The following is a 24983-nucleotide window of genomic DNA, read 5'->3' on the forward strand; positions in this document are numbered from 1 at the left end:
CCCCAATTCCCCAGCACTTCCCATCCCCCTAATTCCCCAATAAAAATCTTTATAAAAAAAAAAAAAAAGAACATGGGGCTCCAGGACAGCTCTGGGCAGTTGAGGCTTCTAGGACACCTTGAGCTAGTGGTTTGGACTTCAAAGAACAGGAAGGCAATTCACATGGAAATGGAGAAACAAAGGTTTGGTAAACAAATGTTTGCTGGGCCATCTTTAACGATGGGACAGAGAGAGGACTTTGACCAAATGGGCCTTGCCAGGTTCCTCCCTGTCTATCACACCTAGTTCATATTAAACTATAATGATCTATGATGATAGCTCCCTTGCTGGAGCAGGTCTTTCACTTAAATTCTTTTAGGCAGTTAGGGGGAAGGTCAAAGCGTCTTCCTTGGTCTTTTGTTTCTTAAAGTAACCAGCTCAAAATAATAAATATCCCAAAAAGGCATATTTTGGGGTGGCAAACTCTGCTCCTCCTCATTCCTCATGAGTCTCACCCACATATGACTTTGACTTGCTGGGACCCTGACTTTACCACCCCCTACTAATGGGCCTGGTTCAAAGTGCTAAGGGCATAGGATGGGCCCAGCCCAGCTTCTCTTGTGCCAGGGCATACACTGGCTGGTTTGTGGATGGCCTGCTCTAGGTCAAGTGTCTACCACGGGCCGATCAACTTAGGACCCAGGTTGAGAGCAGAGATGGAATCAGGCTCAGTTTTCAGATACACTGGCCTCCTGCTGAGGTCAAAGCAGCTGCCCTGTGAGTGGGTTGGGGGCCTACCTCTAAAACCCCTTGGCTAGAACGGACTTCTCTCTCTCCTTCTCAACACCCAGGTGCTCCATTATATCCCCATTACCGTTAATTTTCTAAATGGAAAAGAAAAAAGAAAGTAGAATAAGTTAAGGGAAAATGAAGGGGGAAAGCATGTGAAACTTGACTGGGATGCTTGAAATTTTCTTTTTTTTTTTTGCATCTTTTTTTTTTCTTCTTTATTCCTCCTTATATTTGTGATTTGGTTGTTTTATTTTTATTTTATTTTTAAAGATTATTTGGAAATTGGGATGGGAACAGTGCTGGGGAATTGGGGGAAGGGGAACAGACAAGTTGCTGTCGTTTTGTTCTTCAGTCTAGTTGTGGAGGACGTTGCTTCACTGGCCCAAGTTGGCACCATCATTGCGCTCTTCCCGGGCGAAGCAGATCAGTCACCGGCTTCTGGACGGCCGCTCACTGCGGCTGCTGGCCGCTCACGCTGGCTGCTGGCCGCTCACGCTGGCTGCTGGCCGCTCACGCTGGCTGCTGGCTACACACGGTAGCCCATGGCAACCCACTGCCACAGGGGCTGCAGCCTATGCCGTCACCGGCGACTCATGGCAGCCCAGCTCCAGGTTGAGCTGTTGTTCAGCATCTTAGCTGTGGAGGGCAGTGTCACTGGCCCTCATATGTGGGATCCGAACCAGGGCCCTCTGGCGTCCCAAGCCAGCTCTTAACCATCGTGCCACTTGGCTGGCCCTGAAATTTTCTAACCAGGCAAAGCCTTATGATTTGGGATTTCCTTGTGGCATGACCTCATCATCATTTACAGCAACGTCCTCTTCTCTCAGCTGAAAATGTCCATCTGTAGACACATAATGTCCGTGGAGAATCTGGGGCCTCATCTCGGTTTTTCTTCCCTAATTATTCCTGAGACAATATGAGGACTAAAGTTAATGATTTCTGTAGTATATTTTTTTCTTTCTCAACCACATTTCTGCCAAGAATCAGCACCTTTGTACTTTCCAAGGAGGATTTGAGATAACTTGTGCTGAAGATGAAGAAGCCAGGGCCCCCAGGAGTGAAGTGATTGTTAGAAATATCACTTCGATCTGGTGATGGGAGAAATGCAAGGAGCAGAGAGGCACAGCCTGGCCTAGGGCTTACATGAGTGTCTCTTTCTTTTCTTTCATAATAACATCCTCACCACTGATTTAGAATCTAGGCTCTTCAAGTTCCCCAGAGAGCTCAGGACCCTTGTTATAAGCTAAAGTCATTACTTAAGAATGTTTCTAAAAAGCATGTATGTCTGGGGATGAGGCCAAGAAAATGAGAAGGCTGCCATTCAATCCCAAAACATCCACTTGAGACCGGGCCCATTAAGACCTATGTTTTTCTCTTTTCTGAATGATTCTGTTCATGGATTGGCCATACAGCAGGTCATTGAGCAACATCAGATATGCCCCCAGGTTCTCCTGGACCTAATTTCTCTTGTTTTATTCCCTGCCATTAAGAAATGTTTTTAGCAAAGCATTTGTGTGACACTTAGATCGAGTAACTAGTTGCCTAGGCAACTGTCCATTCTACACATGTTCCACTTCCTGGTATCATTTGGATCCAGCTGCCTCGATTGTTCTTCTTCCTTGGCCTTCTTTTGATACCTCCCCCATTATTATGCAAGCCAAGCAGCTTCTAACAAGGTTCGGCTGCATAATTTGTGGAGCCCAGTCCAAAATAAAAATGCAGGACCCCTGCTTGAAACATTATCAAGAATTTCAAGATGGAAACAGCAGAGAATTAAACCAAGCACTGCCCTTGTAAGTACCACACAGGTCACAGGCCCATGAAGCTAGCCCTGCTCCTCACAGCAGCAGAAACAGCCCTGCATACACTTCCTATGGCTCTGTAGGGCTATTGGGATCCTGGCCTGGTGACAGATACATGCTCCTTCCACTTTATCCTAATAGCTTTCCAAAGCTCCATATACTCAACCCTCAGATTTTTAAGGTTCTCCCTCTTGACACCAAAAGGCGGGGCTCATACAATTATAGGAACCAGGAATTACTTTTTATAAACCATGTTCACTCTCTACTCAGAATATATGCATAATATTTCTTATCTCCTTCAGCCCAAGAAGATCAGAATTGGCAGCCTGGGTCAAAACAGACCATAGTTTGGCTCAAAACCAACCAGTGCTGCCTCTAGTCACTGCACCCAGAGACTTTTAATGGCCTCAATTCTCCTCTCTGCTATCAGGCCTTCAGGATCAACTCCTAAAACTCACAGTCTAGCCCAGAAGCCATTGTGCATTGATACCCCACAGGTTTCTCCAAAAGTTTTAAAGAGCAATTTGTATTTTCAACCTGTCTCACCTCTTGGGTAATGAAGTAGATGAGTTCACCACTCACTGCGTATGTTAGCGCTTCCTTTTGTCTGCACTAACTGCTTCCTTTTCAAGTGCCAAGAGCTCCCTCTAGTTCCACCTTCCAGGATTTGATGACTAAGGCTGTGTGAACATCTGGACTCTGAGGATTTGAAAGACTTTGATCATTCCTTATCCCCTCTTCCTGTCCTCATCTGGCCTCTCCCTCTCCTTCTCCCCTTCCTTATATTTGACCATTTTAGTCGCCCCTATACAGCACTCTAAACTGAGGGCAACACCTACATGTAAGCATATGATGGTTACATATACGCAAGTGCAGCATACTCATTCACTTGCGTTTCTTTCCAGTTAAGCCCAACCCTCTGGGTCACAGGGACCCCTTGGACAGGTATCTTTAGGGAATATTCTGTAGAGACTGTGATAGCCTTGTCTGAGTTGTCTTCCCAGAAGTACTCTGGATTCTCTCAGCCAGGGTCTGGCCCGGCACAGGCCTGCCCAGGAGCTCATCTGCCCACCTCTGTGCTCTCACACAGCCTCTCAGGATCAGCTTGGGCTTCTCCCCATCGGGGGGCATTTCCACCTGCCAAAGGATCCCTCAATCATCTGATTACCTAGGGGTTCGTTGCACACTTCCTCTCCCATACAATCTATATAAAGATGTAGAATAAAAGGTCTAAAATGGAGCCCCAAAGAATTTAGTCTAGAAGTGAACAGAGAAAGAGATCTTTTTGTGGGCTTTGTTTGTTGCTGTCTCTAATCTGTTCCCTATCAATGACAAAATATTTGGCACCAGAAGTCCTCAATTTTGAAAGTAACCTTGTCAAAAGCTTTTGAAAGCCTAAATACAATTTCCCTTCCAACTAATTTATTTACCCCCTCCAAGAACTGTCACAGATTAAGGAGGCATGATTGCACTTTACAGAAACCCTTCCTCCCCCTCAAAGGGCAACAGAATAGAGTGCCTAAGAGCTCCAGCTTCGGAATCATTCAGAACTGGGTTCGCTTTTTCCCTTTGCCACTTACTAATAATGTGCCTTTGGCAAGTTACTCAGTTACCCTAAGCCTCAGTTTTCTCATCTTTAAAATGAGAATGATAGTGGCTACCTCTCTGTTAGCTATGGAATTAAATGAGGCAAGGGATATGAAATGGTTGGCATAGGACACAATAGAGATCGATTAATGGTAGCTATTATTTGCTTGATAATCTTTAATTGTGGATTGCATCAATTTGTACATCCAGGGCTCGCTTTCCATGGAAAGACATTTACTTGGTAGTAAACCCTTTGGCTGTTAGTTGTACAGAGGGTGCCAAAAAATGTATACACATTGTAAGAAAGGAAAACTGTATTAAAATTGTAAGACTCAATATATACCGATAACAAGAGACGAATACAAGTCACGTTTGACTTCTGCAATTACAAGAGGTGCTCAAAGTGGTTACCATCAGTGTCCAGACACTTCTGATTATGGTGAACTACTGCTTGAGCAGTACTGACCAAAGTGTCCTTTTGTACACATTTTTTGGCACCCGCAGTATATTTTATTCATACACTCAGCACTCACGTTTATTGTACGTCTCATGTACATAGAGGACCCTAAGAGCCAGCCACCAGTCCCAGGACTGGTGGTGGAAGCAAACACCATAAAGTAATATAATGTAACCAGTCTTTAACACAGAAATTCTCTCAAGGAATTGATTCACATTCTTTCCAATTAAGTCTTTGGCCAAAGAATGAGATGTGGATTTTCCCAGCATAACTCTAAAAATTTGTCAATAGGTAGAAATAGCTCAAAACCCTCCCCTTCCCAATTTCTTAATATTTTCTTATATTAAAGGAACCAGGTTCTTTGGGGACCCCCAGCCAATAGTGTCACATTTTCATCCACACCTGTGTATTTTGAAAATTCTTAGGTAAAGGCCCGCAATCTCTGTGATTCACTGAACCTAGTTTTAAAGTAGATCTAGAATGTCCTCGTTAGTTTTGAGGGTGATTTGAAGAGGGAACAATAGGTAAGATCTATCCAATTCCTGGAAAATGCACTGTGATCATCATCAGATGATCGGCCCTCTGATTTTCCACCTGAGCTTCTCCAGAATTTTTTAAAACAATCATTTTATGGGTTTGGAGAATAGTATTGAATATGAATACACACAAACAAAATTTTTTCCCCAAACAAATGTCTTATTTGCAGCTGACCAGTTACAGTCTGTGGGCTTCTTTCAAATGAAAATACTTCCTTGAAATTGGAAGAAGACTTAGAAATCACATGGGCTATAATAGTCCCTTAATTCATTTTTTTTCTTTTCCCATCAAATTCTCTCCTAGAAAAGCTCAACAGTGCCTTCTTCCTTGACTTTTCAGTGTGTGTGTGTGTGTGTGTGTGTGTGTGTGTGTGTGTTGGGGCAGGACAAGGGGATAAGACCACCATTTTCAGTTTCATAGGATGAGATGCAACACTCAGAATTGGGCCCCTCACATGGACAAGCTGGGTAGTAGGAAGGAAGGCCCCAGAACAAGGCCCACCAGCTATGCATTGTTGAGCACCCCATGAAAAGATGGCAACCACACACTCTATGCTTACAAATCAGAGTGCTTCAAATCCACAAGTATTTGGTTTTTGTGCTTTTAATAGTTATTGTATTTCACATACCAAGTCTTTTTTTTGTTTTAAGATGTTTTTATTGGGGAATTGGGGGGATGGGAATAGCGCTGGGGAATTGGGGGAAGGGGAACAGACAAGTTCCTGTCGTTTTGTTATTCAAGCTAGTTGTAGAGGACGTTGCTTCACTGGCCCAAGTTGGCACCATCATTGCGCTCTTCCCGGGCGAGGCAGATCAGTCGCCAGCTTCTGGACGGCCGCTCACTGCGACTGCTGGCCTGGCCGCTCACGCTGGCTGCCGGCTACACACAGTAGCCCATGGCAACCCACTGCCACAGGGGCTGCAGCCCACGCCGTCGCCGGCGACTCATGGCAGCCCAGCTCCAGGTTGAGCTGTTGTTCAGCATCTTAGCTGTGGAGGGCAGTGTCACTGGCCCTCATATGTGGGATCCGAACCGGGGCCCTCTGGCATCCCAAGCCAGCTCTTAACCCTCGCGCCACTCGGCCGGCCCCACATACCAAGTCTTAATTGTTCTTATCATCTTCTGAACACTTCATCAGAAGAATTGTTACTATTTTGTTGGAACCCATTCATTCTCCTAATAGTCCCTAAAGACAGGAAGTCATTGAGGTACTCCTCCCCCATGTCGTGTGTGTGTCTGCGTGTCTGTGTGTGTAAGTGTGTGGTCAGAAGCCAAGACAGAACCAGCCGTTTAGCTGAAACCTCCCCCTTCCCCCAGCCCTCTTGCTTCCGCAGCACTTCCTTCTGGCCTTCTTACCATTCAGCTTCTTCGAGTAGGACGTGCCATGCCACCTAAAATGCCCCTGTCTCTTCCTAAGGGCCCCATCCTTCTCAGCATCTCTGAGTTGGGTAGCTCGACCATAGGTCCACCCAACTCACCTGGAGCCGAAAACCTTGGTGATCAACACCACCTCCAAAGGCTGAGCCACCAGCCCAGCCACTCACCCCCATCTGGCTGAGCTTGGTCACCCCAAACAAGCGTGAAAACGCCACCTTTACAGGCCGGAATCTGAAAGAAATTGGAAACCTGCTGTTAGCTCCATTCCCACTCTCTTCTCATGTTTGCTGTTATTTTTTAACACTTTTTTTTTTCTCATAAAAGCACTATCCTCTTCCCCAGAGCTTGCCTGTAGCGAAGGCATGGTCTGTACAACTGCAATTATTTCAGAGAACAGATGGAGTGAGGAGCAGAAAGTCTGTTAATAGTAATAGAAATGCTACATGTTAACCTGGACAGCACATGATGACAGTCCCATGACTACCCGTTCTGTTCCCACCAGCTGGGCAACCAAAGTAGGAATGAGATATTCACAAACACAGCCATCAGCCACGTAGCCACCTAAAGTTAGAACTCAAATTCCTTCACACTAGGGGCCCTGGCGACTGCCGCGGCTCAGGCCGCGAGCAGAGGAGGCCAAGCCACAGCTCAGCGCCAGGCCTAGCAGAATTGCCTAAGCTCTGGTTCAAATGCCAAGCTTCCTGGGCTGGCTGAAGCCCAGGTCTAGCTTCCAGGCAAATGCTGGCCCTAGACAGGAGCCAACCCAACCAGGGCTTTACATCCGTGCTCTGGGGAGGAAGCCTTAGGTCCAGTGGGCTGATTCTGACTTCCTGAGAGGCAGTGGTGAGTGAGGCTTCAGCTCCCCCAGGCCAAGGTCCAGAGGGACAAAGGCAGGGCCCCGTGGCAAATGACACAGTGTTGGGGCCAGCAATACACAGGGCCTGCCCAGCCCTGGGGCCAGAAATCTCTTCCCCCTTCCAGAACACAAAATGAAAACCATGTCTTATCCTGATAGAGGTAATGGGTACAATTATTTCAACAAATGTTTTTAAAGCACCTACTGTGTGCAAGAAAATATACCAGGCACTTCAGGAACAACAAGGAAATAATAGCCCCTGCCTTCAAGACAATCATAATCTAATAAGAAGGACCGAGAGAAGCCCATGTATAACCAGATACATAGCAGACCATGGTAAGTGCCCCAGCGAAGGTACAAACGAAACGCTACAGGGGTTCCAAAAGCAAGGACAGCTTATTTGGTTCAAGGAGCTCCGAAGTCTTCATAGAGGAGATAAGCGCCATTTGAGATGTGTCTTGAAGAATGGGACGGATTTGCGGGTGGGCACAAAGGTGGGGAAACAAGAATCACACTGGAGGTCGGCGTTGTCCCCAGTCGGTGTGGATGCCTGTGGGGCTGTGGTGGGGTCAGCTGGCAGGCTGACTGACAGCAAGCTATGGAAGGCTTCCAACGCCAGGGTACGAAGTTTATATTTAAGTCATAAGCCTGCGGCGAGCTGTTCCTTGGGAAGGTTATTGGGCAGTTGTATGCTTGCTAGAGCCAATTCTGTGACCTCATGTTTGGATGTGAAATTTACCCATGGAAATGAGCAAGTGCTACAAATCAAGGTTTTCTTCCTTCCTTCCTTCCTTCCTTCCTTCCTTCCTTCCTTCCTTCCTTCCTTCCTTCCTTCCTTCCTTCCTTCTTCTCTCCCTTCCTCCCTCCCTCCCTTCTTTCTTTCTTTTCTTCCTCCTTTCCTTCTTTTCTTCCTCCTTTCTTTGTTTTCTGAAGAATTGGTTTACTAAGACCCCACTAGATTGCTCTAATAGAAGCCAGCAAAATGAGTAGGGAGGGAGTTGAGAGGTCAGAAGGCAAATTGGGAGGCTGTTGAAATAGTAGAGGCTAGAACCAGTTGAGACCTCATCCAAGGGAGTCAGAGAATGAGGAAGGTGAGAATGGATTCTGGAGAGACCCCAAACTTAGAAATCATCTTTTGACTGATTTCATATGTTGAATTGGATAGCTGACAAAACGTTCATGCCATTCATAGAAATAGATAAGTCAAACAAAGAACTGGTGAGTGGAGTGGACATGAACGTAGCTCTTAGAGCTAGTTATTCATCTGATAACTAATTAGATTAAAGAAAGGATCCACACACTGTGGTGCTTACGAGCTCTCCTTTTCCTTTCCTTCTCTTCACTTTCCTCTTCTCCCCACTCCCATGCAGAATGGATAATATCTCCATTCCTCACCTGACATGCAACGATTTCTGCTGCCTGCTTGGCTGTGTATGAGGCTTTGAAATTTAGACAAGTCCCTCAGCTTTATTAAGACAGAAAAGTTGCAGTGGGCCAGAGGGGTGGAGTGTGGGCTTTGGGAAGTGGGTAGAGCACAGGGAACTCGGCAGGATTTGAACTCACCACTCACTGCCCACCCACGTCCCCTTGGCGCACCGCCAGAGCCCACTGAGCCAGGCAAGAGCATTCCTTCCCCCAGGCATCTCGAATGGGCAGATGCTGTGAAGGAACTATCATCCCCAGAGGACTGGGCAGAACAGTGGCGGTGGCGGAAGGCACTTGATTCAGACATCCTGGAACATGTTGCCACTAAGTACATCTTTGTAGTATGTATGTTCTAAATTACACAAGTGTCCAGAGATCCAGGTGTGGAGGAAGTTGCAACATACAAACAAATACCATATTGTTGTAAATAAAAGTCAAGCCCAAATCTGTCTCTCTTCCTTCTGACCTGTGTCTGCCCTTCTGTGCAGGGAGAAGAGGGTGGAATTGGGAGACAAAGTGGTTTTACATCTCAGAGAAGCCTTTCACTTGTTCACAATGACTGGCATTTAATGATCACTTATCACATGCCGGGCACTATTCTGAGTCATTTATTAGCTCACTTAGTGGGTGTAGCAATCTAAGAGAAAAGTACGATGATTGTTATAATCTCTGTTTCATAGATAATGAATCTGAGGCCCAGAGAGCTCAGGCAACTTGCCCAAGGCTGCACAGTGACTGGGTAGGATTCACATCACTCAAGTATATTGCCTCAAACAGACTCTCTGATCCTTCTGAGCCTTGATTTTTCCATCCGAATAATCTCTATTTAGAGGATTTTCCCTACAGTGGCCCCTTATTCCCAGCAATGTGACTCTGGCCACATCAAATTATGGCCTTAACTGACTCGGACCCATATCACCTGCCACCTCTGACCACAGCACCTGGCTCTGGCTGAATCATCCTTTATTTTTCCTCATTGAGTACCACCTTTCCTATGATTACCTAACCCCCCACCACCACCCCCACTCTGCACAGGAGTATTTTGTTCTTCATCTGTGTCCCCATAGCCCTTTTTGTGTCACACTGTACTGTCGCTGTTTATGTGTCTGTCTTCCTCATTGGTTTGTGAACTATGCAAGGGCATCTGTGTATAGACAAGAGTGTAAGATGTTGCCCCACGTAGCTGAACTTGTTGAAGAAATGGGGACCTTTAGCCTGAACAAAAGGTAACTGTGAGGCTAGGATAGCTGCTTTCCAGTGTCTGAGAGACTGCCATGTCCAAGAAGGCCAGGACTTGTTCTATGTAGTTCTTGAAGAAAGAACAGGAACAAGTGTGAGTTTCAAGGGGTAGTTTTTGGTTCCATGAGACGTAGCCCTTTCTAACTGAGCCATACTTGAATGAGTTGCATCCTGAGGAGGGAGGGACACCTTGTTGGTTTTTTTTTCATGCCACAGCAAGTCTAGTGGCTGGCCATCCTGGGCAGATTCAGCAGCTTGAGGACCCGAGTTCTTTCCATCTTTCTAGTTCGTTATACTTAGCATATAGGCCTTCAACCTCATGCTTCTCCCCTCTTGGTCCCAAGATGGCTGCTACACATCCAACATCACAGCCATAGTCCAAGCAGGAAGAAGGAGAATGGGTGAAGAGACAAAAGGCAAGTGCTTTCTCCTAGTGAGTTTTTGTCTTTAATTCAGGAGGAGATCCCTTCCCAGAGTCTTTCTCCTATATGTATCTTCTTGGCCAGAACATGGCCTCCTGTTTTGGTTCAGGAGAGGCTGGTAAATCCAGTATTGTAGCTTTCCAGCCTGTATAGTAGAGGAAGGCAAGGAAGAAGAATACCAGATCCACAGTATCTACACAACACCTCTTCCCAAATGTGTCAAAGTGTGACATGAGCCCCAGATCCCGGGTCGAGGTGCCTCTGTCCACACAGCCCAGGAAGTGTCTTTTTCAGCAGCCATGGAGAGAAAGGCTGTCCTGGATGCCAGCCTGAAATATGAGTCGGTCCTCGGGGAGGAAAGGCTTTAGGCTCAAGGGGCAACACCAGACTGTATCCTGGCGGGACCATCAGCCCTGGTGAGGAACAGCTGTTATACTCAACCTCCCCCAGGAAGAAGGCTCTTAACTAGATTTCCCATACAGAACTTTGTGGGGGAGGTTCAAACACAACCAACCCACTGGAGACTAAATTTGTATTCCAACCAATATCATAATGAATAGTGGGAGCAGAGGGCGACTTGTGTTTATGACTTCAGTTTCTTGATTCAGTGCCCGAGCCCCTTTAATCTTCAGGGCTCCAGACTTAAGGGACCCCAGCTGGGGTCAGAGGAAGCCTGTCTTCTTTATGTGGAGGACACATGGTGTTTCCTAAAAGTGCACGAAGCAGGAGGAAAGAAACCTGGGTGTCAGTCAGTGATGGATTTGGTCAAGGACTTTGGGGAACCAGACTTTAGGACTATAGTTCTAACCCCCAACTCTACATTAGTGTCAGCTGGGAAACTTCTAAATCACACCAAGGCCTGGGCCCCACTCCAGACCCTTTAAGTCAAGGGTCCAGCCTTGGTAGCTTTGGAAAGCTCCCCTGGTGATTCTAATATTGAGGCAGGGGTGAGGACTACTGCCTTGAAGATGGCTCTCCACTCAACTTGACCATGAACCTTAACCTTGTAAGGTCATCTCAGTCTCCCATTCAAGGACAAGTGAGTGCTGTCAGCAATAAGCCATATCCATAATTGTATCAGAAAATGAGAGAAATGCAATGCCAGACACTCCCCAGGTTCCTGTGGTCTTCAAATGGGCTGGATGGATATCTGAGTTGGAAGAAGTCAAGGGCCCTGTTCTAAAATGTACCTGGGGTTTGTTTTTAATTGCATATGGTAAGAAATGCAGAAGGAAATGACGGTCATGAAGGAAGAAGTTTCTACTCACAGGTCCCTAGAAACAGGAGTCACAGCAGGCCCCAAAGGACGACATGGAGAAGCACCAGGGTTGGTCAGGGGGCAGAGGGAGCGAGGGGGGGAGCCTGGGTGATGGTCTTTATTGTGATTTTTATGGGCAGCAGTGGGCAAGGCAGGGTCAGCAGGGTAGACAGGTTTAGTATTTGCTGGTTTCAGTGATTCTGGTAGGCTCTGGGGCACAGGGGCTGCTTCTAATTGTCTGGTACCTGGCCCTGGGGTGAGTCTGTCAGGGCTAAGCCTGATAACAGAGGTGGTATGGAGTGTAGGTTCTGGATTGGTAGGTTTGCATTGGAACAGTGTGCTCTCAGGTGAGTGTTTGCTATCTCTAGGAATTGGCAGCCTCTCCAAGAGTCAGCCAGTCCCCAGAAGTCAAAGCATCAGTAAATAAAAGACACTATTAACACAGGTCTCGCCTTCTCATGACCCTATGCTTAGTACTACTGAGGACTTAAGACAGTCCACTGACATCCTGTCATATTCTATCCAAGGAATAATTTCACTCCTCCTCTCTGGGCACACACAGACTCCTCACATGGCAAGGGGGAGGGGGAGGGTCTCCAAGTCCCTAGAGTTCACCTCTACGCCAGGAAAGCCCCTCTGCCAAGCACCTGTGAGCTACAGAGGGAGTGGCATGCTGGTCTGCCTCTGGGAGTGAGCCCTCTGTGCCATGCTGACCTATCCCTCACAAAAATGGGCTGTATGATATACATTTTTGGTCTTCTCTTCTGGTTAGCAAAGACAATAAGATTGTATGTTATACAAGATTTGGTAAGGTACCCATTGTTTCTATATACCTTAAGAACTCCAGGGATAAAGATAAAAAATATGTTTGTCAATTTTATAGCCAAAAATAGATTTTATTCTATAATTTGCATTTTTTTGATTACTAATTGGACGTTCGTTCATATGTTTACTGGTCATTTGTATTTCTTATTTTGTGAATTGTCTGTTCATGTTATTTGTCTATTTTTCCATTGGGTTATTAGTCTTTTTCATATTGATTTCAAAAGTACTTTATATATTAAGGATATTAACCCTTTTTCATAGATCTTGTAAATATTTTCTCCCAGCTTGTCGTTTTGAATCTTATTTTGCGTTTTTTGTCACAGATGAGTTTCAAAATTATATCTAGTTAAATATATCAATCTTTTCCTTCATGCCATTTACTGTTAACAGTTTGGTGTGTACTTTTCTAGACATTTTCTATGCATATGCAAATTATCTGTAAATATATATATAGTTAGATATATAAAGTTTTCCTGCACATTTTAGATAATATACAAACTATTCTACAACTTACTTTGCTTACTAGTATATTGTGGATATTTTTCCATATTAAAATATAAAGGTCTAACTCTAACAGTATTCCATTATATAAATCTACTATAACTTTATTAAATCAGTTTTTTTTTAATTTTTCATTTTTTATGTAAATCTGGAAGTTTTTTGGTGTATGAGAGAAAGGGAGACTGAAGTTTATTTTACATGGTGAGCCAATGGTCTCAATAGCACCTATATCATTTTAAATAATTCACACTTTCCTCACTGATTTAAAATAACTATATATTAAATATCATACATTTATTGTTCATTTGATCACATATTAAATACACCTATGAGTATATTAAGAACATGGGTTTCACTCTAGATTTTTTATTTTGCTTCCTTTACTTATTTATGCCTTAGTTAATACCACATTGTTGTAATTATTGTAGTTTTATAATATAATTTGCTATCTACAAAAGTCAATATTATCCCCCTATTTCACTTTTTTTTTCCATTTATTCTGAGCTTAGAATCACTCCATGAAGTTCCCAAAGCAAATCTATTTAGGGTTTTGATTGAAATTGTATTAAATAAACTAATCAATAAAAGGATTATTGATATATTTGCAAATGATTGTTTTAGTTTAAAAGCATAGTATGTCTTTCTCCATCTATTCAAGTTTTCTTTTTATGCACATCAGTAATGTTTTTGTTTTCTTTGTGTAAGTCTTATATTTTTCATCAAGTTTATTTCTATATATTTTATATGTTTTATTACAATTATAAATGGTATTTTTAAAGTATATTTTCTAACCAACCATTATTAGTCTGTAGGAAAGTACTCATTTTGTGTGCATTTTGTAACAACTCACTTTACTGAATATTAGTCTAATTGTTTCCAGATGATTCTTTAGGATTTCTCACACAAGCAATAGTGTCATTTGCAAAAAAAAAATTAAAAGACAGAGAAGATAGATGGTCTTATTTCATCTGGTAGAGTATTTACACTTAGTTTCTTTTTATTTTCTTACTGCTTTGGCTACAACAAATTCCTGGATGTATCAATTAAACAGTTTTTTCTCCCTGGGATTCCATTGGGGTTACACACATAGACACACACACACACACACACACACACACACACTCACTCACTCACTCACAGATGGGCAATTTATGATTTAATCCTATTTTCCCCCTAATATTTTTATCTCTTTGTCCTTTTCTTCTGAGTTCTTGGAGATTTTCTTGGGCTTATCTTCATATTCTCTGATTTAATTTCTCATAGCATCTAATATGTGGTTCACGGCTTCTTTTGGATTTCAACATTCAACAATCAGTATCTTTCTTTAAAATACTCATCTTTGGAAAGTTGCTGGTGGTGCCCCAATGGCTAAAGCCAATGGTCCTTATCCTTTGATGGCTCTGTTATGCTGACCCCACCCCCACTCCTTCCTGGAACCTTTTTTTCTCTTGGTGTCCATGACCTTATGCTCCCTGGTTCTCCCACTAACTCCCTTTTCTTCAGTCTCTCCCCTTCCTTCTGCTCTGAGTTCCTGAGTTCCACCCTAGTCATTCTTCTGTTATCACTTTATAAATTCTCCCCGACAATCTCATTCATCCCCGTGCCCACCACCTGCATGCCAAGTCTCGAGAGAGCTCCAGCCTCATAGTTCCGTTTAAGGTGTGTCCCTGCCTGGGTGTTTCAACACTAAACTCACTGTCTCCCAGATTTGTTACTCCTAATATTCACGGTATCATCATCCACCTAGCTGCCCAATATAGAATCTCAGTGTCATCCTAAACATCTCCCTCTCCCGTGGGCATCTGCCCTATCCAGTCACTTCCTGCTATTATTCTACAATACAAATGCCTCTCCCTTCTCCTTCTCTTTGTTACGACTTGAATTTTCAAGCCCTCAGAATCTCTCTTACCCCAGCTGTCTTATTTTTAGTCTTTTACTCATCCTCATCATGTGCCTTTCCGCAGCACACATTTAATTAAGCCAGTTGTCTGTTCAAACAATTTCAGTGGCTCCCGTTGCAAAACAAATTCTAAACAACTTAGGACATGAGAAGCTTTCTATTATTTGGTCCCAATAAGCTTTCAGCTTTGTCGCCTCCCAATCCTTTCTAGACGCCCTGTGTCCCAGCACACCAAGACCCTCGCCATCCCCCAAGTACCCTCAGGTCTTGTGCAGACCCTCCCCTTTGCCTGTGGAGCCCTTTTCCTGACCCTTCAACTGTTCATCCTTCAAGATCAAGCTCAAACGGCAACTCTGTGAAGCCTTCCTGGACTCCTGAGGCAGAGAGGTTTAGGTTCCCTCCACGGTGCTTCTCTACTCAGGCACGTGGGACTGCAGTTATACCTGTCTGTCTCTCCCTCCAGATCAAGAGGGGGCCCAGGACTCTTCTCTATTGTTCTTGTTCACCTCTCACTCTCACGCCCTTCTCCTCCATCATACTCACCAGTCTAAGTCCCTATTCAAGTTAAACCCAACTGCCGCTTACTCCACACCTGCACCTGAACAGTTAAAAAGCACAAAGCTGTAGAATGCAATATTACCCAGTAACCTTTCTACATACCTATGGTTTATTCAGTTTCTCACTTTTCAAAAATGACTATTTCACACCTTCCTCCCTGTCCCCAAACATCCTGTAATCCCTCTTCACTGATGACCTTGCTTCTAATTCACTGAGAACATAGAAGCCACCAGAAGATAATTTCCTCACTCCTCACCAATACATCTTCTAATTCCCTTGCATCTGAGCCTGTACCCTCTGCGCCCACCAAAGTCCGGGCCATCGACTTTTGCTCTGCATCCGGTCCCCTCCCACTTCCCACAGTCTTGGCTCTCACAGTGATCCCTCTTTTCCTCTCTTCCATTTATATCTCCCTTTCTATTATACTATTGGGTCGTCGGGAAAGTCATGACGTATTTTTCTGTTTTTCAACGCAAAAATGCGTCATGACTTTCCTGACAACCCAATAGATCATTTCCATTGGCTGCAAACATGCCTGTCATCCATCTCTTCAAAAACAAGAATAACAATAAAACAGATCTCTTGACTCTTCCTTCCCCTCTAGTAACAACCACTCCGTGTCTTAGCTTTCCTTTACGCCGAAACTTTTTTTTAAATCGTCTTTAGTAACTATCTATAATTCCTCATCTCCACCCATTTCAATCAAACCTCAGTCCTTTCTACTTCACTGAAACGGGTCTTGCTAAGGTAACAGTGATCTCCAAGTTGTCAAATGACATGGTCACATGTATGTCTATCTTTTGGCTGTGTTCAACACAGCTGACCACTTCCTCCTCCTTGAAACTCTTCCTGTCCCAGCTTTCATGATACCTACTCTTCAGGTATTCCCCTTCCCTTCTTGGCTTCACAGTCTCCATTGCTAGATTCTCCTCTTTTCTCAATGTTAGCATGTTCTAGAGTTCAGTCATGAGACCGCTTTTATTCTCCATGTCCAGCCTCTCCATGAATAAGCTCATTATTCTATGGATTTAGGACCATCTCTATGTAAATTACTCCCAAATTTGTATAATCAATCATATAGTAGGTGTCCAGTAAATTCTTGTTGAAGGGATGAATGAATCCTAGTATTCCTTGCAATTGGTACTGTTCCTGACCCAGAATAAGCTCTCCTATGTTTGCTGAATTAATGGATAAGTCACTCCAATTATACTGTGACCTTTAGAGCAGAAACCCTGTTTTAGGTGTGGTTTTTTTTTTTTCTTCCATAGCACCTATCACAATGCTAGAGACTTCCAGTGCTTATTTGATTTACTCTTCTTCATAAAGAGAAAGCCAAATTATTAAAGCTGTCTTTTTAATAGACTTCCTTTCTCTGAGAATAAACATGTGACACGAGAAGAATGTCATGAGAGCCAGGATGACCTGGGTAGGAAACTACTGGAGCTGGTCAGCCATTCTCCAGTGTAATATGGGTAAAAGGAAGGTCTGCACCTGGTAGTTTTCCTATCAGGAGTCTAACCATGATGCTACATTTCTTTTTGGTGAATGTGTTGTAGGATGCAACCTACCTCCTGGTGATGGTGGACCCAGACGTCCCTAGCAGATCTAATCCCCAATCTCGGTTCTGGAGACATTGGCTGGTGGCAGATATCAAGGTAAGCATGCCAGGAGGCACTTTCTGGTTAATTTGGGATTATAGCTGGAAGGTTATCATTCTGTGTGGTTCTCAACTGTCATTCACAAGGGTTGGGGACTCTGATGAGCAAGGACTTCTGTGTCAGGAGGCCCTCTGCACCCAGCTGTCACAGCCCCTCCTAAGTTTTCTAACAATTTCAAAAAATGTCCCAGGATCAGTGGTGCGTAGGCAAATGGGCTCTCAGGATAACAGGGGGAGGAGCCCTGATTTGTAGTGTTTGCTGATTTCTGTGGTGTAATTACTCCCACTATGGCCAATTTCAAGCTACGGATGATTTAACGACTGACTCACAAGATTTCTGAAAATTTAACAATTGGCTCTGGAACACCACTGCCAGGGGTGATTCTGTGCAGTCCATGGGGGCACCAGGGTGATTCTGTGCAGTTCAGGTGGCAGAACTGGCCGGCGGGGGGTTGGGAGGGGGTAGAGTAGGATCCTGCAGGAGTTTGTCCTCCTGATGGGCGGAGGGGCATAGAGTAAACATGGCAATTTCCTTTCTGTGTATGGAAACAAATGGCTTCCCCTCATCTTTGTCCCCTTATAGTCATATTTGTGAAGGAGCCTGGCTCACACTTTCTGGAGTAAGTCTGAGGAACACAAATCTGGTAGATTGTCAATGGGCGTTATGGGGGGGGGGGTTGTGGGGGGAAGGTCTATTGCTAGTCAAGTTATGGGTTAAACTGACTTCACCCCATTCCTCAATGAAGGGGTTTTTAGAGCTTTCAATATCCTAATATACACTCTATAACTTGCGTTTATTTTCCAATCTCATTTGACTATGGAATCTTTTGTTCATAAGCACCTGGCTGGGCACTTTGGGAAAGTCCACACTAGCTTCAAGCATTTGTTCATCTCTGCCCAGAAGACCCGTGGATGACCTTTGCATAGTGTGCAAAGGCATCAGTCCCAGAAGACAGTGGGAACCCAGAACTAGAAATAGGAAGTTTAGATTCAGGCTTGGCTGGTTCCCAACTCAATGACCTCCATCAAGTCATTTGAACCTCTCTGGGCATTTCATCTTTGTAAGATGGAAACCTTGTTACCCTTTCTAGGTGACTGTCCTGATGACCTACTGAGAGAGCATGCTGAGAGCACTTTAGAAAACGTGGAGGGTCCCGCAGATATAAGGAGCTGTGTTCTTCCTTCTAGAGCTATGGGGCAGAGGAAGGGGTATCATCTGAACTAGCTATAGATGCTCCTGAATGAGGCAGGATCTCTCATGGCCACTGGACAGGGGGCATAGGGGAGTTACCCTGGCAACCATCCCTGCCCAGCGACCACAGGCCCTTTGCAGGATGCTCAGGTGGACAGCCCGTCCTGCGGCAGCCCTGGCCACGGCCTTGGACAGAGCCTGAACAGGCTCCTGTGGGAAAGCAGGGGCACTGCTCCACACACTGCCTTGGCCTAGTGAAGAGCCTTGGAAACGGGGCAGAGCTGGGGGAGGTTTATGCCATCAGGGTCAGGAGGGGAGCTGAGGGCACAAAAGAAAAAGGTGCTGGACCCTGTCCCAATCCAGAATGTTGCCATTTTCTGTGCTTGGGGCTCTCTGGCAGTCACAAGGGGCTGAAACTCTCAAGAAAAGAGTATTGTTCTGGACAGCACATTTACAGTCCGCCGCCCCCCCCCCAAAGGCTGTCTGTAACAGGGTTCTACTGGGCAATTGTGATGCCAGAGATCAGAAGCTGTTGTGGAAGGAATAATTTCAGCATTGGGGGGGCGGGTCCTGGGGGCCATGATGCTGCCTGTCTTCCAAGTCTGAAGTCCCCCCGCCCACTCTTCTCACCCCAATACTCAGTCAAGACAGTTCTCTCGCACTTATGGTGCAGACATAGGCTATGCCTCAGGAGCCCAGCTCAGAAGCAGAGCAGGTGGCAGGTGACAGGTGGCAGCTGTCCGGCAAGGCTGCTAAGCTGAAGAGCTTACCAGGGCCACCTGCCCGGGTACAGCCCTCAGCCTTCCCGCTCAGGCCGGAGGAGGCTTGGGTTTCAGTCACATTTTCACCCACTTTCCCTGATCTGAGGGGCCAGCAGGAAGCAGCCACTCTCAGCTGTATCCACTTGGCCTGCCCACCAGCCCTCAAATTCCACCAGCTGCAAAGCCCATGTAAAGCAGACCCATTTAGGTCTTAGGCTACGGACCTTGGCCTAAGGAAGACAGGGCTCTAATCACACCCAGAAGCACTTCCTTTGTGTTGGTGTTAGCTGCTGCTGAGTGGTCTCAAATATTAGAGTGCATTTGAATCCGCTTGTTAAAGTGCAGACTCCTGGGCACCACTTTAGTCAGTCTGGAGAGAACACGGCATCTGAGTTTAACAAGCATCCAGGAGTATTTTAGCAGCTCGAAGGATGTCTCAAGCGTTCCATGTTGGAAGGACTTGGTCATTGTTAATATCACCCATTTGTGGAGCAATTTTCAAGTGAAAAGCACTTTGAAATCTCCTGTTGATCCTCACAATGATTTTGTGAACTGGATATTATCCCCATTTTATAGATGGGTAAAGCAAAGCCTGGAGAGATTGAATGATGCAGTCTCTCAGCTAGTTGGTTGTAGAGGTGGGCCTTCAGGCCCAGACCCCAACTCCAAACTGCACACCCCTCCTGCCATACTATGTGGTCTGGGTTCACAGCACATCTCTCCCATCCGCTCTACTGTGGCAGGGGTGTGCCACCGTGCCCTCTTCCTAAGACATGATTTCTGTGTGTCCCCCACCATCCCAGAGCCCTATTTCTGGTTATTTATTTTTATTATTTTTTTTAAAGATTTTTTTGGGGGAATTGGGGGGATGGGAACAGCGCTGGGGAATTGGGGGAAGGGGACCAGACAAGTTGCTGTCGTTTTGGTCTTCAGTCTAGTTGTGGAGGACGTTGCTTCACTGGCCCAAGTTGGCACCATCATTGTGCTCTTCCCGGGCGAGGCAGATCAGTCGCCGGCTTCTGGACAGCCGCTCACTGCGGCTGCTGGCCGCTCACGCTGGCTGCTGGCTACATACTTTCTGGTTATTTTTTATGGGCAGATGTGTCTAGGCAACCACCCCAGGAGACACTATCTTGGTAAATAAAATACACCCGACAAGCGTTTTGAACTCCGTAACAGTAAACCCTACATATTATCATTGCCCTCAGCAGTAAGTGGCCTCAGCAGTAAGGCATGCCATAAAATCACTGCAGACGTGGAGCGACAATGGCCCTGTGATTCACAATGGCAACAGAGGCAAACCTGGTGGGACCTCGGCTGGCCTAGATACGAGTGTTAGGGGCCCAGGTCTAATTTGGTGGTGGACTGGGCCATGGCTGGGGAACCCCTCCTCAGGGACAATTTTTGGACTGTCTGTTCAGGTTACAACAGGACAGCAAGCAGTTCTTAGGCATACAGGAAACATCTGCAGCCCCCCACAGAGAGGCTGGCAGGGTGTCCGACAGAGTAGTCCTAAAACAGAACTGGGAACTAGGAGAAGTCCATCAGTAGGAACCAGACATTCATGGTACCCTTTGTTCCTTTAATTCCACAAGTATGGATTGACCATTATATGCCCTGGCGTAGTGTATAAGAGCAAGTGGATATAGCTGAGAGCTGGAGCCGGACTGCTGTGGCTCCAATCTGAATCCACCAGTATTATCTATGTGATTTCAGGGAGCAAGATGCTCAACCTGTGTCTCAATACACTGACTTGTAAAGTGGGGGTACCAGTAGTACCTACCTCACACTGTTGTTAGGAAGCTTAAACGCGTTACTTTAAGTCAAGCACTTAGAACAGTACCCGGAACACATAACAAGCTCTCCACAAACATTTGCTGTGATGTTATCATTGTTGCTTGAAGTCGGGTGCGGTGCTAGCACTGGGGCTACAGACGCAGACAAAGCAGGGGATGGGTCTGCCCTCCAAGGGCTTCTGTTCTGCAGCACAGGGTGGGGTTGCGAGAGCACTGGGGCTCGCTCAGGGCGGAACTTCTTCTACCAGCCGGTGCCCAGTAGCTCAGGGACCGGACTAGACTTCAATCCCCAAACCTGGCCAGAATGGGGCAGGCAGGGACTAATACACAAAGCGTGTGTCCTTCTCAGCCTCCTCTTTGAAAATCTCTCCTGACCAACAGAGCACTGATACATAACATCTTTCTCCACCTGCACCCCAATTCCACATCCTCAGCTTTTCCTTTAAGATGTTTTTCAGTTCTGATTCAATCTAACTAATAATCTTCATGCGAAAGCCTAATTAAGATATCAATTAATTTGCATCATTCATTTCAGAAGAGGCGCTTATTGGTTGGTTCATCTTCTATTTGTCCCTGAAATTAGTGCTCAGAGCTTTTCATGCAGATATTTTCATTAGACTTTTTATTGTTAATGGGAATATTGAACACAGGAAGATGGTATATTAATACTTTCCACAAAGAATATCATAATTGGTGACAAAGAACACTAAGAACAATTAAGGAGACAAGAGTACCTTTTTTCTTCCAAAAAAAGAAAATCTTCCTAGAAACCGTCAATGGTTCTAAAATTCATGCTGAATATCTTTTTTGTTTTAAAAAAGAAAAGGAAACGGCAAGTTCACAGTTCCCTTTCATTCAGTGCCCTCAACCTTTGGCAGCTGTAAGTGCAACCAACTCTGGGTTGAATTAAAAGAACCTCTAAGGGTTCCTTATTTTGTCTACAATTTTCTATAAGATTTTTCCATAATGAGAGGTTGTTGTTTTTTTTTAAAGGACTTCAAAGTGTGACCAAGATAAGTGGGAAACCCAATAAACAGGGCTGTATCCCCACCACTTGCTTTCCAGTTATGTGAGTAGCACATGTCAGGACTCTTGTGTTTGAATTATGACTCCCACTACTCAGTGATCCCAGGCGCATTTTTGACCCCTTTGAGACTGTGGCTTCTTGTCTGTAAAACTGACACAAATCCTTACTCTTCAGGACTGAGACAAGGGGAAAAGGAAATTACAAATGCAAAGGGAAGAAGCCTCCCTAGAGAGAGGCACTATAGAAAGCAGCAAAATTATCCTACTCTCTGATCAATCAAGTAGCAGATCTGTAGAAATTTAAATAGATGTATTTATATAATCCGATTTTTTATATGCTCAGAAGCAAGCTAATGATAACAAACAGAAGGAGAAGAAACTATCTTTATCAGGACCACAAGTTCAGACAAAGAAGTCAAGCCAAGGACTAGAATTAATTCATTAATTTCTTTCTTTAGACCTATATTTTTAGCTTTGCGGCTGATATCTGTGCACTTGTCTATGCGTGCTTTGCCCTGCACTGTGAAGGTCCATTTTAACTAATAACCACCTGCGAGGCATGGCTTATGTTCCTTAAAGGCAGGTAGATGTAGATCTGTGGGCCCTAATGAGCATTTGGTGACGGGGGCAATGCAGAGGGGCCCTGGTTGTAAACCAGACTTGTACCGGCCACCTGACGGGGAGGGGAAAGAACCTTCCTTTTCGGTCAGATGAACCAGGAGAGGCTCCAGGCTCTACCACTTTCAGACGGAATCTCTGAGCCTCAGTTTCTTCATCATTAAAATGGGCATGATGATAATATCTCCTTCTCAGGGTTCAATGAGATTAAAGCTCCTGAAGAAGTGTGTAATACTAGTAGGACCTCGTTAAATGTGATTCTCTCTCCCACCACCCCAACTTTGAGATCTGACCACAAGTAACTCCTTATGATCTAGAGATTTTCCTTGGGCTATTGGACTCATGTTTTGCCAAGTAAGAATTCTAGACAATGTCCCAACATACAAACCCTGCAGTAAAAATAATAAAAATAAAAAATAAAAAAAAAGCTCCTCCTTTTGCCATTTGAGGCTAGATGGATTCAGGCCCAGCCTGGAGGACCTGATCTGACCCAGACTTATTTTGGTGGAAGTAGTAGTTGGGGGAGAGGGGCTCTGTGCCAACACTCAGCCTCTGAGAATTGCCCTGTGACCCCCTGGACCAGACCAGGGTCCCCTGGACGCATCCCAGACCACAGCCAGGGCAAGGGTCTGGGTTGCAAGTGACGGTCAGGGTTGCAGTGTGCTTCCCATGGCCAAGGCTGCACTTTGTCCCCAACACTTTCTAATCCAACCCAGCACCCCTCGTCATCTCCTTATCATCCACAGTCCCCACGTTGTTATTACTGTCCCACCCAGAGATGCCTTCACTCCCATTCAAAATAATTTAAATAAAATGTTCCTACAAAGTGGAATATCATCGTTTGATGAATGTTTTGAAAGCCCTTTAGGTTTTCATGGTAATTTGTGGTGTAAAATTATTTGGAGATAAGAGCCAAATTAGCTCTCGTATGCTGAGGTCGCTGTGTCCTGTTATCCATGTGAGCAGTGTTTAAATATAATCAGCCCTTAGACTAATGCAGCATAATTGTTCATTTGAAATAGCTTTTTTTACTCCATTCAATGAGTCATTAAAATATTCAAGGGATAATGCAGTGAATTGGAAATGAATTTATCATATTATCCCATATATACTATAGTGCTTCAGGTAACTAAGGAGAAAGGGGGTGGAGGGGGGAGGAGAGAGAGAGAGAGAGAGAGAGAGAGAGAGAGAGAGAGAGAGAGAGAGAATAGAAATATAATGTGTCCAGGAAGGAAGAGGCCAGTATATACAGGAATATGGTAAACAAAGCTTTTTAGTTGATTTATGGAAAGTATGTATAGAGAGGCTGACTGGGAGGGGTGAAAAAGAAAAGGAAAATGCTGTTCTTCGAAGAGTTCTCTCTCTCTCTCTCTCTCTCTCTCTCTCTCTCTCTCTCTCTCAGCACTCTGAGATTCTGTGCTCTCCGCTGTTAACTTATTTTTATCAAATATGTTTATATCAGAAAGTCGTTATGGAAACCAATTCTGCCATCCAGGAGAATTCCTGGATCAGGCAGAAAACTCTCTCTCTCTCTCTCTTGCTTTCTCTCTCTGTCACACACACACACACACACACACACACACACACACACACCCATAGACACCCCAAAGGGCACAGCACAGTCTTGCTCACCCAAGCCTAAACTCAGCTCTGCCATGGACAGAGGGTGACACCCTGGCTCCCCTCAATGGGCAAAGCTGTAAAATGGGTGAGATCAAGACCAACAGTGGCTTCATCACCGTCCATGGGCCTCAGCTTCACCCCGAGCATATGCACTTGGGAAGAGGCAAAAGGGTCCAGGCAGCATATTCGAAACGATAATCCTCCCTTGATCCCAGGAAAGTTCTATTGGTGTGCGTTGTGTATGCCACCTTGGAACAATGTCTTCTGTTCTGGTCACACTATTGTACGAAAAATAGTAAGCTGCATGAGAAAAGAGACCAAAACGGGAGGCAGGGGGTGTGCTCTGAGAAATCATATCAGGTGAGCAGGAACAGAAAGAGGTAGGGAAGACATGAGAACTGCCTTTAGAGATTCTTTAAAGATTTCCTGAAAAATCTGAAGAAATCAAATTGGAAAATGGGCAATCCTGCTGTACTCCACTGGGCAGAATGAGATCCAATGGGTGTCATTTACATGGAAGTGAATTTTGGCTCCATATTAACAAAGGGCTTTCTAAGAATTTGAGCTGCCTGAGCACTGAGCACATACTCTGCAGGGGAGGAAACTTCTTATCACTGAAAAGACTTACTCATGGGTGACCAAGGAATGTCCCCCCTGCATAGAAGGCTAGTTAGATGACCTGTAGGAAGTGCCCCTTGGCATCTACAAATAATGTTTCCACCTGCTATATTTCCTCTCCTGGCTAGAGGCACTCTTCTTACAGCTTTTAGCCATATGACATATTAACAATACTAA

General features: G+C 45.0%; 1 protein-coding gene across 2 annotated transcripts in view; it reads left to right on the forward strand.

The window, feature by feature from the left end:
- PEBP4 (phosphatidylethanolamine binding protein 4) overlaps nucleotides 1-24983 on the forward strand; it is a 194397-nt gene that overhangs the window by 83795 nt on the left and 85619 nt on the right. For both annotated transcript variants that reach the window (XM_019631574.1, XM_019631573.1), the window contains exon 4: nucleotides 17072-17170. In XM_019631574.1, coding sequence (XP_019487119.1) covers nucleotides 17072-17170 — 99 coding nt within the window. The remainder of the gene's footprint in view (nucleotides 1-17071; nucleotides 17171-24983) is intronic.

This window comes from Hipposideros armiger, unplaced genomic scaffold, assembly GCF_001890085.2.
Source record: "Hipposideros armiger isolate ML-2016 unplaced genomic scaffold, ASM189008v1 scaffold_1015, whole genome shotgun sequence".
NCBI classification, from domain to species: Eukaryota; Metazoa; Chordata; class Mammalia; order Chiroptera; family Hipposideridae; genus Hipposideros; species Hipposideros armiger.